The following is an 18,074-nucleotide window of genomic DNA, read 5'->3' as shown; positions in this document are numbered from 1 at the left end:
CCCATTCGTGAGTTGGTGCTGAGTCCCAGGCAGGAGGAGTTGATCCCGAGCCACCTGCATGACGAGCCACTGCAGAGTCCTCACGGGGATGCCCAGGAGCACGGTGTCCTAGCATCTTCAAGAGTGGAGGGCGACAAGGAATTGGAGCAATTCCTTGCGGATATGGTTGTCGGAGCTCAGCGGATGGTAGCCTCTGAGAGGTCTCAGGGAGATGCCCTGATAGATGAAGAGTTGGAGCAGCTCCTCGGGTTTATGAGGGGCAGGTGCACAACACACTTTGCGCAGTGTTTTGAGTCCTGTGGATGGTCTACTACGGAGACCTCACGAATGTTGGAGAATTGGGGCCTCCGCGAGCAGGTTGGCGAGACCAGTAGACAATCATTGTTGCGGAGGATAGAGCAGGTTTTCCAAGAGACCTACCATGAGTTGCGGAGGACGCAGTCTATTGTTGAGAGTACAGAGACCTAGCGCTAGGAAGCTGTGTTGGGCACAGAACGAGTTGGCTGCTCGACTCCAGTAGATGGAGGAGTCGCACAGAGAGTAATTGACTCGGGAGAAGGCCTGATGGGATGCAAAATGCGCTACCTTGGACACAGTGTTAGCTCAGCAGAGGTCGGCGAAGGATGCCTTGGAGGCACGGTTGGAGGAAGCCCGCGAGGACAGGGCTATGTTGGAAAGTCGCTTGGGTAGTGCCTTAGAGATGGTGGAGCAGAAAGATAAAGAGGTCTTGGAGGTGGCGATGATGGTGAAAACATCGATGGAGCACCAGATGGTTGCGGAGTAGGACCTCAAGTTGAGGACTGAGCAGGGCTATGAGTTACGCGCTCGCTTGACAACCGCACCTCGCGCATCGGCACCCTCCTCACCAGGGACGCTTCCTCCACCCCATTCTTAGTCCTGAATTCTATGTTGTTAATCATCCCATTTTGTTTTGCACTCGTCAGGAGACGACCTTGTTTTTTGGGGGGGATGATGTTGGCGGTAATATTGTACGGGAATAAACACGAGAATAAAATAGTAATTAATTAGGTAGTACTTTACTTTGTTAGTAATGTAACCGAGGGATGGTAGTTACGGGTGCGATGGTTGTCCCTCACACCCCCTCGGTACCTTTATATACCATGGAAGGTAACTTGTAAAAGGACACGATTATGAATGGAAATAGTATCTCTCATATTTGCTTGATCTTATCATCTGGTATCTATGGCATTATTTTTTCTCGTTAAGCATTCTATCTGTATGTTTTAAACTGTTCACCTAGAGGGTAAACAATAGGCTGGTCCAAGCAATTGGTCTAAGTCAGCAAACGATAGACCTCAAAAGACAGAATGAGGGATTTTCAAGCACCCTTAGCCAACAAGAAGGGTTCTCCTAGGCTACGATAACTTGTAACAAGGCTCCCACAACTTGATTTGGGTTTTGAATTGGCTCCCAAAACCAGCAACATTTTGGGTTTTGAAAGGGCTCCCAAAACCCACAAGTTGAAGCCAATAGAGATAATCCAGCTGAAAATCGGCTCCCAACCAGCAAAGCACTTTTCCACCTCCATAGGAAAAGGACCCACCTCAATAGGGACTAAAGAGAAGTAGAACACTAGCTGAGCCTTCCAAGCGCCGTTCAATCCCACAAGAACCAATGGTAGATGATCTAAACCACGCTAGATAACTAGAAAACTGGGTTTTAAAAAGGCTCCCAAAACCTTCAAGAAAAACCGAGGCCCACAACAACCATACACCATACAAACAATCACTAAAATATTATCCACCTCCATAGGATAAAAGTGGTAAGGAACTATTAGTCTGGTGAGGAAAACAAAACATTAACCAGCCTTGGAAAACAGGGAAACAAGCACCCTCAAGAAACTCCATCTAGCAATGATCAACCAGCCACTCTTTCCCTCAATAGAAACGCCGTTCACCTCAATATAATAAGCAAGGAAGGAAAAAAGGGGGAAGGAAAGCCATTCCCAGACCAAAACCAACTGCATGCTCTTAAAAATAAACAGAGAAATAACTAGAGATAGAACAATGAGAGCCAGAGCCGCAACAGGACCCCACAAGAAAGAGATGGAGCTAGAGACACACAAGGTCCACAATGAAAACAAGGGACAAACCCCCATATTTGCCAAAGGCAAAAGGTGCAAGAAATCATACCTCCACGAAAAAATAGGGCCATCTGAGATCTAAGCTGCAACAGTCTCCAAAGCATAGGCCGGAACGGAGAGCAGGGCCTCCACAATGCCCCTCAAACTAGAAACCCCCAAAAGGCCACCACCCGTCCGAGCAAGAGAAAGCCATACAGACCCTCCTCACAAAGAGAAGAGTCTGCCATATCCATTGAACCAGGAAAAACACCTTCGAAATCTCCGCAACCTGGATCGCATACATCTCCTTGAGCAAGAACCCATCACCGATGGCAGATCTTGCCACTGCAGAGGGACACCAGACGACGTCTTCATCCGGATCATCATCCTCTCCCAGCGAAACCCTCGTCCCACCTCCACCTCCTCGTGCACGCTCCATGTTCAAATCCGCTAAGATCTACTTGTTGTTGGAGTTGCGTGTTGATGATATAGCTTGTTGCAATTTTTATACTCATCAAATTTGATAAGATTAAGATGGCTGTCAAGTGAATATATTATTAAATTCTGTACTTTTTGTAACAAACAATCTATGCATTATCAATTTCTTGATGGTAGGTAACAATCAATTTAAGCATAGATCACAAGTCTACGATGCCAAACATATCTTAAAGGGGTGTGATGAAAAGACTAAATTACCTTCACTCTGCAGATGTGCTTAATTGCTCTAGATCCTTGTACATCTTCCATTGAGTGATTTTCACATTAAAAGATGAGCCAAATTAGAATGAACTCTTCCTATTGATAGTTGTTCCGTTTGTTCTTGTAACAATGCACCCTACTTTCTTGTTTTTTGATTTTTGCAATATCAAAGATGCAATGCAATGTCTTCAATACTTCCTGATAACTCAGATCTCAGAGTGGGCAAGGTGGGAGCATACTGTGCCTCCAACCACACAACTAATCTAAATGAATGCAATTACAATGTTATGGCAACAAGCTGACCAGAATATGTAGGCAATAAAGCCAGCCTTATCAAACCTCTTTGGCAGATTGTGTAAATGACATGTAGGCAGCACTTCAGTGGATTGCCTGTATGCAATGCAAGCCACTGGAAGAATTTCTTATCATGATTCATATCAAAATGGTTGATAATATCAGCTTGTTCATGCCAAAACGAGTTGAAGGAAAATGCTATAATGGTTGGCAATGGAATGTCCAGGTTACAATATGAAAAATGCATTCAAATGATCACCTCTGGCGGTATTACCGTCTGGGTTTTACAATATTTATTTAAAATGCAATACAAATTGACATTTCAAGAAGTAAACTACTATTATAAACTGATACAAAGTTCTGATTTCAAAATCAGACTGCTTCGATATCCAGTAAAAGCCCAAATAACATTGATAAATTAAAATAATTAAGCACCCAACACGAAGAATACCTCTAATAGTCGATGCAAGAGGCTGACGTAGGTCTGATGACACTCTGTTCTGCTGGTAGCTTTCCCAAAATTGAACTGAAGTCAGGTGGCTTTTAATGCTTACAATATCTTTATGTCGGTGGCAGTTTCAAAATAAAGAAGGGTCAAGCAATGAGTAGAAAAAAGAGGCTCATAAATATTCATGAAAATATCACCTATTAAAAGCTCAAAAAAAAGAAGTCAGAGAAGGGCTCCGAGAGAGTAGTGATTTTAAGAGATCATTTTTCATTCCTGTTGTTATTGGTGAGGCTTTCAGAATTGCAGAATGAGAATAGGATAACAGCAGTTTTATATATAAGTATCTGTCATAAGAAATGAATGTGTCCTGCAACCTTGTAATTGTTTGTAAGGTAGGTTTTTAATGCTATTCAGACCTTTTGGTGCTATTGTTTTAGTTTGTTGTAATGGACTTTCAAAATTTTTCTGCTCTTAAGTTATTCTGTATATTCGAGTATGGCTGCCTGAGTTTGTTAACTGTTTTGGGTACCTGATTCTGGTCTGCATAACTGTGGTAGAAAGAAAATCATTTATTCTTCTTGCATTTTATATGTCCTCCCAGGAGTGCACTCACTGAGCATTCTTAACCATCCAACTTGGGTTATTTGTTACTAAATTTCTACACTTTCACATAAAATTCCACATGGCGGAACCTTTAACCAGCTTATCTGAGGTGAAAATTCTTTCTAGTCTCATACCATCCAGTTACTTGGCCTCTGGAGTCTTGTTCCACATTCCACAACCATAACTTTTCCATAATATTTCGCCAAATTGGTTTCCTTCCCAGAGTAGAGTTCATTATTTTCATGCCTTTCACACCAGTGCCACAGTGTTACCCTGATACAATGTGAGTGGAGTTCTTTTTGCACATTACTTTTAGCATAATTGAGTTCATGTCAGTGGTTCACCCGCTTTGTACCTTCCAATATGAATTCTTTTACATTCTCAGTGAAAATTGCAGGCTCCTGGATGATTATTTTCTGTTTTGTGTTTATAAGACTATACTAGTACGCATTATCTTATGGTTTTTAATTTGTTCTGACCTGTCATCTAAATCAGTAAACTTGATGACAGTTTTATTCATGACTGCAAGGCTTTCGTATTTGTAGTAAAATATCTACATGTGTCCAGAATGACATTGCAACTTTAATTTGAAAAACAATAAATTTTGATTAGAAAAAAAATGAGCTTGGATTGAAATGATTATTCCATCTCTTTATCATTTTCAAATTTTTTGCAGAATGCATGATGCTGGTGAAATAGATGTTCGAGGTTCTTACACTGCAGTCGCTGTAAGCTATGTTTTAAGGGTTTTTTCAAGCTGTATAAGTTTACTGTATTTGCCTTATCTGATGGTTTTGCTTTCATGCAGTCTTCTTTCTTGTTTTGCCAAAAGAAGTTTTTGAAAATAGTTTCAATCTGCCAATTTGGGATTGGGTTGTACAACACTGGTGCTGTTCATTATTTTTTATGGTTATATTGATCCAAAGTGAAGGAACGGACAGAAATATAGGCCATGTGACACAGAAAACTTGACAGCTATTATTAGACAGAATAGTGGCAAGAAAACTTGTTATATTGATATATCCTTTATTAATACAAACGTGGCTTTTAAAATTTATTAGACTTACCAAGAAAAAGACATAGCATACAATGTTAGGACTTAAATAACAACAGAAGAACCCATTTGGGAACTCAAGACATTAACTCACAACATTTTTCTTAAAAAAATGACTTTTTCTTTGCTCGACTTTTTTTCATTTTTTAACCAGAATAATTTTTTACATAATAATAGGTGGATTACAATCATTGTGACTTCTAGATATTACAATACAATGAAATAGAACATTACATAAATAATAAAAGGTGATTCACCATGCTGAAAAGGAGGTCAAATTTAGGGACAATATATTCCTAGTTATCAAGTTTCCCCATTTATTTGAGAAAATCAACCTTTTCCTTTTACTAAATGGCCTAAATTGGTTTTTCAAGTTGCTGTTCTTAATATGTAGCTAATAGTCACTATCTTGTTATCATGGGCCTTGAATCTACTGTCTTAATTGTTGTATAAAGAATAAATTCCAAGCGTTTCAAACAATTTCCCTTGTCCTCTCTATGGCAATGATATATCCTACAAATTTGTGATTTTCTTCCATTTTAGCTTTACATGTTTCTGATTCAAATCAACATTGACATGCAAATCTGCATTCTATTCCACTTTTATGCACATATCCTAATAGTTGCCCAAGTGGCATGTGAAGAGAGCAATCACATAAGATCCAACAACTAGAAAACACAAGATTTACATGAAATCCTTTCGGGAGAAAACCACAAAGAAGTATTGCTTGGATTTATTGTTCAAATCTAGCCACAAAAATAAAAATCCCTTACGAAATCTTTTCAGGCACCGACCCATTGGAGACACCAATCCCCGTTACTAAGCACAAACTTAGCAAGAGACACCAATCTCTTCTATGGAGAGGCACCAATTTCCAAATGAACAAAATTCTCACCTTCTTGAACATTACTTCTTCAATTGATGATGGTCATTTGAATCTCTTTCATAGAATCTACTTACAACTTCTTCACATAATTTTTCCTCTTCAAAAATCTACTTGAATAGGAAAAATATTATATTTATTGGTTGTTTTCTTTTTCCCCAACCCATTTTCTTTTTAATCTCCTTATGCCTCTTCACCCAAGAGAGGCGATCCTTCAAAAGAGGTTGGCCACATTTGAGAATGATAAATTTATTTTAATTTTCCCCAAGAGGGATGACTACATCAAGAGGGTTGGCCCATTTTTCAAGAGGCCTTGATTAATATCAAATTAAATTTTCCAAAAAGGAGGTCACCCATCATTTTATTTAAAATAAATTCCCAATAATTTGCATGAGAGTCTTTCATTTTTATGATTCCAGCACTGCCTTGATTAAGGTAAAATCTTTCTTTTAAGGGCATTAATGATTTCATTGGAATGGTGCGATTAGTGGCCTTTGGCCTTCACACATATGAACCCCATTGTTACATGTTAAGGCATATGATTTCCTTCTTTGACAACAGCAATATGATGGCAGTGATTTTGCTCATCTCCCCTTTGACATCAATCATAACAATATTTCCAACAATCTCCCCTTTGTCATTGTTGGCAACCTTGCAAAGGAATAATCTGTGAATGCAACAAGAATGTAGTTCTCCCCCTTACAGTAATTCTCCCCCTTTGACAACAATGGCAAACGGATGCTCATTGCCCTCATAAAGAATTTTTATCAGCTGATCTTTCTCTGAGTTGTTTTCTCCTTAGAGCTCGAAGATAATGCAATTATTAGCTCCCCTGAATTTGTTCTTCTTGTTCAGAATTTAGTGATTAGATGAGAAGGATATCACACCCAAATTTTGCCTTAGACAGTCAAAAGTCTCTTTTGGAAGGGGCTTGATGAAGATATCTGTAATCTGTACTTTTGTGGCAATTTACCCCAAGTTAACATTTTGTTTTGCTACTTGTTCTCTTAAGAAATGATACTTGATAGGGCTATGCTTTGTTCTGGAGTGCATAATAGAATTCTTTGAGATATTTTTGCACTAGTGTTGTCACAAAGTATTGAGATTGGATGACCATATTCTGCCTTAATGTCCCTCAATGTCTTCTTCATTGAAAGAAATTATGTGCAACATGGTGCTGCTACTATGTATTTGGCCTCTATTGTGGATAAAGAAACCAAAGGTTGTTTCTTGCTTAACCAAGGCACTAGACTGTTCCCAAGAAAAAATTCTCTTTCTCTTGTACTTTTCCTATCATCAACATTGCTTGCCCAATCCGCATTTGTATATGCTACTAGAGTGAAATCTTCACCTCTTGGATACCACAAACTAAAGTCCAAAGTGCCCTTTAGATATTTGAATTTTCTTTTGACTACTTGCACATGAGTTTCTATTGAAGCTGCTTGCAAATGTGCCACCATGCCTACTGTTTGCATAATGTTTGGCCTTGATGTTGTTACACAATAGGCTCCCAATCATTGACCTACATAGTGTTTGATTTGCTTTAGGAGATTCATCGTACTTGCTTGATTTCTAGCTTGTGACCATGGGTGTGTTGCAAGGTGTGTGCCCTTGGTTTCCTTGTGCTATGCAGTGTAGTGCTCGGGTTTGTGACATGGCTTAACCGCCTCCCGCAGATTCATTAGATCTTGCGGTTGTATCGGGCATTAATAGGTCGATCTTTTGGTGCAATGGCAACAATGTTTCTAACAAGTGGTATCAATGCCCAGGTAATGGGTTGAAACCCCTCGCTTGCACTGGGGGGGGATTGTTGCAAGGTGTGCGCTCTTGGTTTCCTTGTGTTGTGTAGTGTAGTGCTTAGGTTTACGACATGGCTTAAATGCTTCTAGTGGATTCATTAAATTTCACGGTTGTATCGGGCATTAATAGGTCGATCTTTTGATGCAACAACAACCATGTTTCTAATAGGGTCTGCTTATTGGTTTGCAATCTTCCATCCTAGATTTCTTCAAAATCTCTTTTATGTACTTGGTTTGTGAGATAAATATGCTTTTGTCAGATTGAGAAATTTGTAAACCAGGAAAGAATAATAACTCACCAAGCATAGACATTTTGAACTTATTTTGCATTTCCATTGTAAACTCTTGACACATTTTGTTAGTACTGCCTCCTGTTGTGACCTTTTTCACACATCGCCCCATTGCAAATGGGGACCCTCCTTTTTTCTTGCTTTCTAGGGTTTTTGTTAGAGCCTTGTGACCTTCCTATGTCAGTATTGCCAAGTTTGTTAGTTTTGAGCGACTTGAGTTTTGAACATTATGAGTCAATGTTTGCAAGCCATGGTTAGAAAGAGTCTAGACGTTGTCATTGTGTCTAGAAAGCCCAAAGGACAAAGATCGCAATTGATTTGAGCTAATTTGGACAACTTTCTATTTTTGGAAAGTTTTGCTTTCTTGCTTTTTCCTATTTTTTAGGAAGTTTTGTTTTTGTCATTTTGAGCACGATCCCCAAAATGGCTATTTTTAGAAAGTTGTTCCTATTTTTTAGGGAACCTTGCTTTTTCTATTTTTGGAAAGCATATCTAGGGTTTGTAGTTGCATTGTTCACACTGAAATACATTGAAATGATCGACAAATTCCTCCCAAAATCCAAGTTTTGACCCAAAAAGCTAAATTCCTAAATTTTAGGGATCTTGAGGAACTTGATCGATAAATGAGAGGTGGTTTTCAAATTTCAAGATGATCTGGTAAAAATTGCACAAGTTATGGAGATTTCAAGTTTTGATCATGTGGTTCCTGAAATTCATGAAGTCCGCCCTCCTTGGTTCCTGATTTTGGTGAAATCCGCCTTGAAAATGAAGCAATGGGTTATGAAGTTCATGGAGTCCGCCCTTGTCTTGGTTTTTGAAGTTGGCAAAGTCCGCCATGAGTTGGTGGGCAATCTTCACAAAGTCCACGTTGGAAGTCATGAAAGTGGGTCACAAAGTTGGTGAAGTCCGGCTTGGAGTTGAGCCATGAAGTTTCTCAAGTCCGCCCAGAGGTGTGGAGGTAGCATGAGAAAGGTTCCTAAAACATGATAAAGTCCGCCCTAGAGAGAGGGTATAAAGTTAGGCAATCAGTCAAGTCGGCCTTGGAGGTGGTAAATGGTGCACAAAGTTAGTAAAGTCCGCCCACCCTGCAAGTCTATGGTTCCTGATTTTAGTAAAGTCCACCCTAGATGGAAAGGTTTTGGAGTGCACAAAGATGATAAAGTCTGCCCTATCAAGAGGTTGAGTGCACAAACATTATAAAGTCTGCCTTGAAGCTAGATAGGAGTGGCATGAACTCAACAAAGTCCGCCCTATGAAGAGGTTGAGTGCATAAGATGAAAAAAGTCCACCCTAGCATGATATGTGGTGCACAAACTCAACAAAGTCCGCCTTCCTACTTGGGAAAGAAACTCACAAAGTCTGCCCTTGATTGGATATGAATCAAGAAAATGGTTCACAAACTTAACAAAATCTGCCCAAGTTTGGAGAATGAAATCAATGAAGTCCGCCCTCATGAGGAACTTGTCAAATTTGGAATAAAGGAATATTCCCATATGATGTCAGCAAAGATCTTGATCAAGTTCGAACTTAAGGCAAATTTAGAAAGTTTTTCAACATGGAAATTTGAAGATTAAGTTCGATTTGTAGACTGAAATTCAAAATAGAAACTTTCATTTTAGAAATCAGAACTTTCTTAAGTGATTCAACTCAACTCAAAATTCAAAATAGAAAGTTTCTTAAGGGATCAAGTTAGATTCAAAATGAAGACAGAAGTTGCCTTTAAAGTGTTAATGTTGTGTAGCTTCGGTTAGATAATTCTGATCGTCGAAATCAAATGCTTAAGTGGCCAATTGGCCTTAAGCATTTGATAGTTGCTTTATCCTTGCAAGTTATGTTAAATTAGCTTATATGTGTTGTCACTGAAGTATTTGTAATTGATGATTGGATTTAATACTCATATATTAATATATAATACAAATGTATATATGTATCTATATATCTATATATACAATAATGTTTGTGATTTACATTATTGATATATATGTATATATAATATATACATACATCTTTGTAATAAAGAAAAAGCTGATTATTAAATATGTTTATTAAAACCAATAGTCGATATAATCGACTTGTTACATTTAATCGCTTGACAAACATTAGTCGACTTAAAGTCGAATTGGTTAATTATACCATCTTGCATCTTAGCGTATTGTCTTTAATGTTTATCGGTCTAACCCTCACAGGTTCATGGAGACATGTCTCCGTAGACACATGTCTCTACGTGGATGCTATTCCACGTAGAGGCATGCCTCTACGTAGGCATGCCTCCACACCATTGTATATATGGTGTATAGCTGCGGTTAAGGGACAATATAGAAATCGGAAATATTGAACAAGCCGGCCTGCACAAAAAATGGACATTGCTGTTACATATTCATTGAAATAGAAATCATAAATTCTGATTGTTGTTTCTTACTTGCTTATATTCAAAAGAGATCAAATCAATATATGATAAAAGAAGTTCTTTGATAAATAAAATAACCCTTAGCATTCTCAAATCTGATAAAATTAACATAAAGGACTGAGTTCAATTGAGCATCGAAATTGGAGACTTTTTAAGTGATTCAAATCGAGCTCACTAACTGAATGTCCAAGTTTGATGTATGAAGGACAAATTAGAAACAAATTTTAGAAGAGCTTCTGTGAAGAATTCGAACTCCAATACAAATACAATTCATTCTTTCATTTTCTCACATAAAGTTCGAGTTTTGGATAGCAAGTGGAGAGAGTTTCTAAGAGGTTTTATGCAGGCGAAGGACATTTTGAGAGAGTTTTTAAGAGTTTTGCAGGTTGAAAGAAGATTTCAAGAGAATTTCAAGTATATGTCCGAGGTTTCAACCATTTTCCACGAGTTTGCACACAGATTTTGGAAGAACCTTGATTGATTGGAGGGCAAATTCATTAATTTTCTGATTTTACCTCCTTGGAAGCTTCTTTTCCCTTCTTCCTCATTCTTCCAAAGGTGAAAATGGATTCTATGGGCAGAGTATTGGGTTCTCAACCTGGTTTTCTTCAAACTTTTAAAAAGAAAGAATGAATCCAACAGATTATCCTTCTCTTCTTTCTCATTCTTTGCCTTGTGAACAAGTCAGTATGATCTCAATCAAGTTGTGTTGGACTTAGTTCTGATTTCTGATTGAAATCAGAAATGCAGCTTCCCGAGTTTGGTTATATTCAAGGGATTTTCTTGAGATTTCCAGAATATGCAAGTGTTGAAAAACCCCATTTTAAGGCCAAGTATTGGAGAAAGAGTGAAAATCATGATATACTTAGCTATCAAACCATCAAAATTCACGCTGAAAATGAAGATTCTAACTTAATTTATTTGGTTTTGCAGGTTTTGGATGAGAGCTAAGGCGGGATTATCGCAGAAAACACAAATGGAGTTTCGAGCCAAATTCAGAATTGAAGATAGGACCACGAGCAAGGTTCATCCGAGCATAAAGATGGCCAAATTTTCGCTAAGCATGGAAAAAACTATTTCATTGAAAACTCCAAATTCCTCCATTGTGGTGAAGGCATAGAGAAATTCTCCAAATTCAAGGCACTTGAAAGAATTTCAAGATATCAAGAAAGACAGATCCTCAGACTTGGTGAAGATATGGAAAAGTGAAATAAATTTCCGAGTTCTTGAAGGATTTCATCTCCTAGAGAATTAAAGACAAGCTCCCAATTAGAATTAGATGGTGACAAGAAGAAACAAATTTCCATACTTCGACGATTTCTTCACACAAATTGGAGAATTCAAGGAAGATATCCAACACGTTGAGGTGGTGCCTTGTCATCTTCCAACTAGTCAGATTGTTCCAAGTCAGCATGTCCAAGTTCAATGAACCTGACTTATCCACAAAAGCTTCTAGAGGGCACACTTCACAATGCAACAACCTTCTATTTTCTTTTTTGGTTCATATTTAGCAAGGACAGGTGTCCCCAAATGTAATTTTCTCACTGGTCGAGGGGTAGTTAGTTTTGGGAAACCCTAATTAGGGTTTCAATCTTTCAATCTGGGCCCTTGATCATTGTTCAATCTTGGCCGTTCATATTTTCTTGACTACTATATAAGGTTGCCTCATCTCATTTGGAGAGTGTGAGGTTTTTGAAACATTGTCGCGAGGTCATTTTCAGATAATATAATACTTGTGTGCTTTCTCTTAAGGCTTTGTAATCTCTATTATTTGAATGATTGGCGAGGTTTTCTATTTCTTCAACACATTAGTTAGAATTTATTTCATGTTAGATTGAATGAAAGATCTGATAAGTATTGGTTTATGGTGTATCTCCGCTCATACTTTTGGTGAATGGATGATTTTCATTCATTGTGCAAAGTTAGTCTGAGCTTTCCTTTGTGCATGTTTAACTTCCAAATCATAAGCACGTCCCTTGAAGATTGCACCCACTTTGTGTAGTTGTCATGAATGAGGCGAAGCAAAGTGTGGTTTATTGAGGTCATCAAACCAATACCATCTTTGGAATTCCTAGGAATAGATTAGAACTTCTAAACCCTTGTCTCCTTTTCAGTTTTTCATGATCCAAGTCCTGAATGATAGAGCTTCATTGTTTAAACCTTCATTGTGAATTGAACAAGCCAAGTGTAAGTTCCTTTGTGTATTACCAGCAAATCACAACGCCCATTGAGCTTATCCACACGTCAAGAATTGACTAAAGAAACCTTGGAATCACCATATGATCTTCTAGCAATCTTAGCATACTCGGTGATTTTTCAAGAGAGGATAAATTATATTTGGGTACTTTATTCTAATGTTTGGTAGATGATAAAACAGACACTGACACCTCCAAAAATGATGTCATCTACGTAAACCACAACAATCAATTGATTTTCACCTGTAGTCTTAATGTAGAGATTGCTACCAGCAATTGCTCTTTTGAAGCCTAGTTGTTGTAGATATTTGTCAAGTCTTAAATACTAGGCTCTAGGGGCTTGTTTTAGCCCATAGAGTGCTTTCCTCAACTTGCACACATAATCCTTAGTTTTTGATACCCTTCTAGGTGTTCAATGTATACCTCTTCCTGTAGATTTCCATTGAGAAAGGTTGACTAACATCTATTTGGTAGACTTTAAAGTTTGTGAAACAAGCAAATGCCAAAAACATTTGAATAGCTTCTAACGTTGCAGTAGGAGCAAAGCTTTCTTCAAAATCAATGCCTTCAACTTGTGCATAACCTTTACAAACTATCCTTGCTTTGTTTCTTATCACTTGACTGCATTCATTTAGCTTATTCCTAAAGACCCACTTGGTACCAATCACATTCTTATCTTTTGGTCTTGGAATGAGTTCCCATGTCTCATTCTTTTCAATTTGACTCAACTCTTCATTCATAACATCAATCCAACGCTTGCTTTTTGTTAGCTTTTGCAAAATTTTTAGGCTCTATTTTAGATAGCAAGGAGAAGTTTGCATGTTTTAATGCACTTTTTAATCGTCTTCTAGTATGTACTTCAGTATCTTTATCACTGAGAATTAGATTTTCTGAATGATTCTTCTGGACAAATATAGATGGTCCATTTGTATCTTGACGTTCTATTTCTTCTTCTTCTTCCTCTTCTTCTTCTTCCTTGCAGCTTGGCTCCTGTGGGTGATCATTTTCTTGTGCTTTCTCCTTTTGATGCCTTTCTTCATCCAATTTTACATTGGCACTCTCTGCAATCTTGTGCAATATTTTATTGTAACATGCATAAGCCTTGTTCTTGACGAATAATCAAGGACGATACATTCATCATATTTGTTGTCCTCATCTTTGTTTCCAAAAATGAAGGACCACTACATGAAATTTTTGTGAAAAATAAATTTTTTACTCTGGCACACTTCCCGAGGCAGATTTTCGACTAATCCTTGGACTGGCTTAACCCTTAGTCTATCCTCGAACTACGTTTCGAATTTCGTCAAATTCTGGGTTCGTTTGCTATGTCTTTCCTTCAATTTCAGGTTTTAAAATCCCGACTACAGGTGGAGAATTTTTTTCAAATTGCAAGTTTTAATGATATTCATTGTTTTGGTCTTTGTAGGGGAATTTTTGGCTTATCACATTTGCACTTTTATTCAAGAATGAATACTTGTAATTTGTTTTAAATTTCCCTTTTATTGTTTTTATTATTTTTATTGATTTTGGTCTTGTTTAGTTAAAATAGGGATTTTTTAGCTAAATTACAAGTAAACTTGCAGTTTGGTCTAAAAACCCCTACTTTAATGGTTTTTACTTGTAATAGGGATTTTAAATCCCCATTACATATGTGCATGAAAGTATAACTTGTTGTAGGGATTTTATTTCCCTTTTACAAGTATTTAAAACTTGCATTTCTCTCCAAAAAACCTGATTTTACACAAAGTGCATTTTTGACTTTTTTAAACTTGCAGTTTGGCTCAAAAAACCCGAATTTGCTTTGTAAGTGAAAAATTCAAAAATAAAACTTGCTATTTGGCTCAAAAAACCCAATTTTGGCTTTATGATTGCAAAAGTGAAAATTAGAACTTATCATATGTTCTAAAAAACCCGATTTTCATTCCCTTATGCATTTCGAACTTGTCTTTTTCTCCCAAAAACCCGATTTGCAAGAAAATCGTTTTTGTTGAACTTTGCAAAGCAAATTTTGTGGAAGATTTGTTGGAGGAGGAAGGCGTTTTGGTTTCTACCCTATTTTCATGCATTCTTGGACACTTTTCACGCCACATGGAGGTTGTTTTTGCTGGTTTTTAGCTTCATAACAGCACCACGTTTTTCCAAAAAACCACGTTTTTTACCCTTTGGGATGCCACGAATCTTCAAGGAGATGAATCGTTTTGGCTAGGAGTACCAAGGCGTTGAGGGTTAAGAAGGATCCAAGCATTTTCTATGCCATTTTGCATTTGTTTGCTGCCATGTTTTTCCACATAAAACGTTTTTTCCAAAACGTGGCAAGGGTTTAGTGTTGCAGTTTGTCTCTATTTATTGGATATTCTTCTCCATTCCAAGTTTGTTGCATTTTTGGAGAAGCATTTTCAGTTTGAAGAAAGGTATGTTCTCTTTCCTTTCTTTCCTTCATTTTTATTATTTTCTTGTTTTCTTAGTTTTCTTTCTTAGTTGCATTTTTGTACATATGTTGTTCTTCCCCCAAAAATCGGTTTTTGTGAGAGAGATCTTCCCCTTGGTATGCAATTTTTGAATTGCATTGTTCTTCCCAAATTCCCTCTTTACTTGTATTTGTGATTTTAAATCCCAATTACAAGTTGGTTGGAAATTCTTGTTCTTCCCATACGGTTAAGGAATTTAACCATTTTATGGTTAAAATTCCAAGTTGAAAAGTGTGAAATACCCCTTTCTTGCAAATTCGGGTTTTTAGAACCGGATTACATGTTAAGAGTTCTTCCCATTTTCATGAAAATGACATTCCTGAATTTTCCCATTTCTGTCCATTAATTTTTCCCATATCCGTAGTTTCCATTTCTGTCATTTTCTGCAAGTCAAATTCTCATTTTCCATCCATTTCTCCATTTGCAAATTTACAAGTGTACTTGCATTTGGGTTTTAAAACCCCGACTGCATGTGTGTTCTTTCCAACTTGTATACTTGCAAAAATTCCCCCAAGATCGGAAATTGGTCAAAGTCAAGATTTTCCCATTTCCATATATTTCCCCTCTTCCTCTCACAAAATCGTGAAGTTCGAGAATCGAAGTTTTTCCCATTTGAATTCCCATTTTAAGGTGGAAGAATGTTGTTTGCAGCTGACTATGATGTTGCCTTAACTCTTTTAAGTCTTCATCACAACATTCCAGGTTCTCAATCCATGTCAAATTTGCCGATATCTCCAACTTCAAAGAAGATGAAATACAAATATGACAAATATTAGAACGAGGTTGCACCTTCACAGGTTTCCTCTCCTTTGGATCGTATCCGGGACACAGAAATAGGGCACGTGGATATGTCCGAATTTGTTAAAAGGGTGGAAGATTCACAGGATAATAACTTGCAGCGACTGTTGGACAACCATATCCACCATGCATCATCTTTCTCGGTGGCTGCCCTAGAACCTGAGTTTGTTCTCGCCTGCGCCCATCTTTTTGACAGAGAAACAAGAGTCATAAAAAATGATGATGGCGAAGCTATAATCCGTCTTGATGCAGATACGATCGAGAAGGTCTTCAAAATACCTCCTGCACCAGTTTATATGGAAATCTCCAAAGAAAGTGCAACAGAGTATTACATGAAGAGGGAAAAGGATTGCAAACGACACATCAATAGGTGGATCCAAGAGCCACGAGCCTCCTTCTCAAGGTGGGCAAAGTTGTACCGCTGCGATTTCAAATGGGAGATAGGAGACACTATAACCCTTCTCAGCAGGATGATGGGCCTTGAGTATTCCAATGTCTTTGAGCCATGGATGTACCAGTTCATTATGTTCATTAGGCAGTCTCATCACATTTCATGGGGAGAAGTCATCAGCGATGCCTTGTGCGAACAACTTGCAGCAATACCTTCCACCATGACCTTCTACATGAACTCATACTTGGTATACTTGGCAGCATCACTTAGACACTTTCCAGGTCTCTCTACCAAGGGTGATCGTTCACTTATACCAGTTTGGGAATATTTTGACCAGTTGCCTTTGAGACTCAGCAGGCTGCATTTCAGAAGAGTCCAAGATGCATTCTTATGGAGTTGGGAAGACAGATCATGGCTGTCCACACTTTTCAGTCTGCTAGACACAAGGTTGGAATGGGTATCTCTACCACAAATCCATTGAAAATTGGCCGGTATTCCCTTGTCGCATTTGTGAAGGCTAAGGCCATGGAGACTGAATTGCAGGAAATCAAGCTCAAAAGGTTTAAACCTAGAGCTGATTTTGATTACAGGGGTATGACGGAGAAGATCAAGAAATCCTTTGTGCACATGCATCGCATTGAAGACATCTGGGTAGATCTCCACACAGAAGTTGAAGTTCTAAAGATGGATTACTGCAGCCTCACTGTTGAGCAAATTGTTGATTTGAACTTGGTGGATATCCCACAAGGGATGATTGATGATGGGCACATACTTGATCTTGAATACATTTTGCGGAGGGTTGAGGAAGCTCCACTTCCTTTGATCCAATAGTCACACAAAGAGTGCATATCCATCCTTAAAAGATTTCAGCCCATCTTGGCTAATACTAACGCATGGCTGAAAAGTAATGCTGTTAGACTTATAAAAATCAAGGTTGGAAAAGAAGATGATTCTACAGGACCTCTCGGACGTAAGTCTGAGATTCAGGTAGACAATAAGGAGGGTGCATCGTCTTCGGGCACAAGGATCAAGTTGCGGGTTAGTCGAGCAGTAGTGCTTCCTCCTGAAGAGACAACAATTCGTGGGAAAGAGAAATCATGATTTCATGTTCAGGTGGTTGATCTAGATAATCCAGAAGAGGGGCAGCAATCTGATGATGCTCTTAAGTCTCCAGTTTCAAACTCACCTGATGAGATAATTCCCCCGGTTTCCATTGAGACACCTCTTTCTCCTCCTGATTTGCTTGTGGATGAATCTCCTCAGAATGCCATTCCCATTTCAGCATACGAGCCACCTCCTGATCATCAACAAGAGAGTGTAGTGGAAGTTCCTGAGGATATTCCTACTTGCATACAGCTATCAAAAATTGATACTTCCACTTCTGATTTTGAAGAGTTTATGAGGCAATCTACATGCCCATTGGTAACTGAGCAAAACATGGTCGCTGTCCAAACAGATGTTCCTCCCAGGGCGACCACAGTAATTCAAACAGAAATTGCTTCTCCTTTGCCTACAACTGCTACTGAGGGGAGGTTGATGACTTTACCTCCATGGCTCAACTCTTTTACTCCAAAGAGGAAGAAGCAAGAAATCTCGCCTGATGCCTTTGATTATCAACAACTAAAACAATCCAGATCTAAAGTTGCTAAGAAGGCTAAAACT

General features: G+C 38.3%; 1 protein-coding gene across 1 annotated transcript in view; it reads left to right on the top strand.

Moving 5' to 3' along the window:
* Positions 1 to 18,074, top strand: part of LOC131075245 (protein farnesyltransferase subunit beta) — a 173,355-nt gene that overhangs the window by 70,181 nt on the left and 85,100 nt on the right. The window contains exon 7 of the mRNA XM_058012077.2: positions 4,804 to 4,855. Within this exon, the coding sequence (XP_057868060.1) occupies positions 4,804 to 4,855 (52 nt within the window). The remainder of the gene's footprint in view (positions 1 to 4,803; positions 4,856 to 18,074) is intronic.

This window comes from Cryptomeria japonica, chromosome 3, assembly GCF_030272615.1.
Source record: "Cryptomeria japonica chromosome 3, Sugi_1.0, whole genome shotgun sequence".
NCBI lineage: Eukaryota > Viridiplantae > Streptophyta > Pinopsida > Cupressales > Cupressaceae > Cryptomeria > Cryptomeria japonica.
This window is presented reverse-complemented; position numbering and strand designations above follow the sequence as displayed.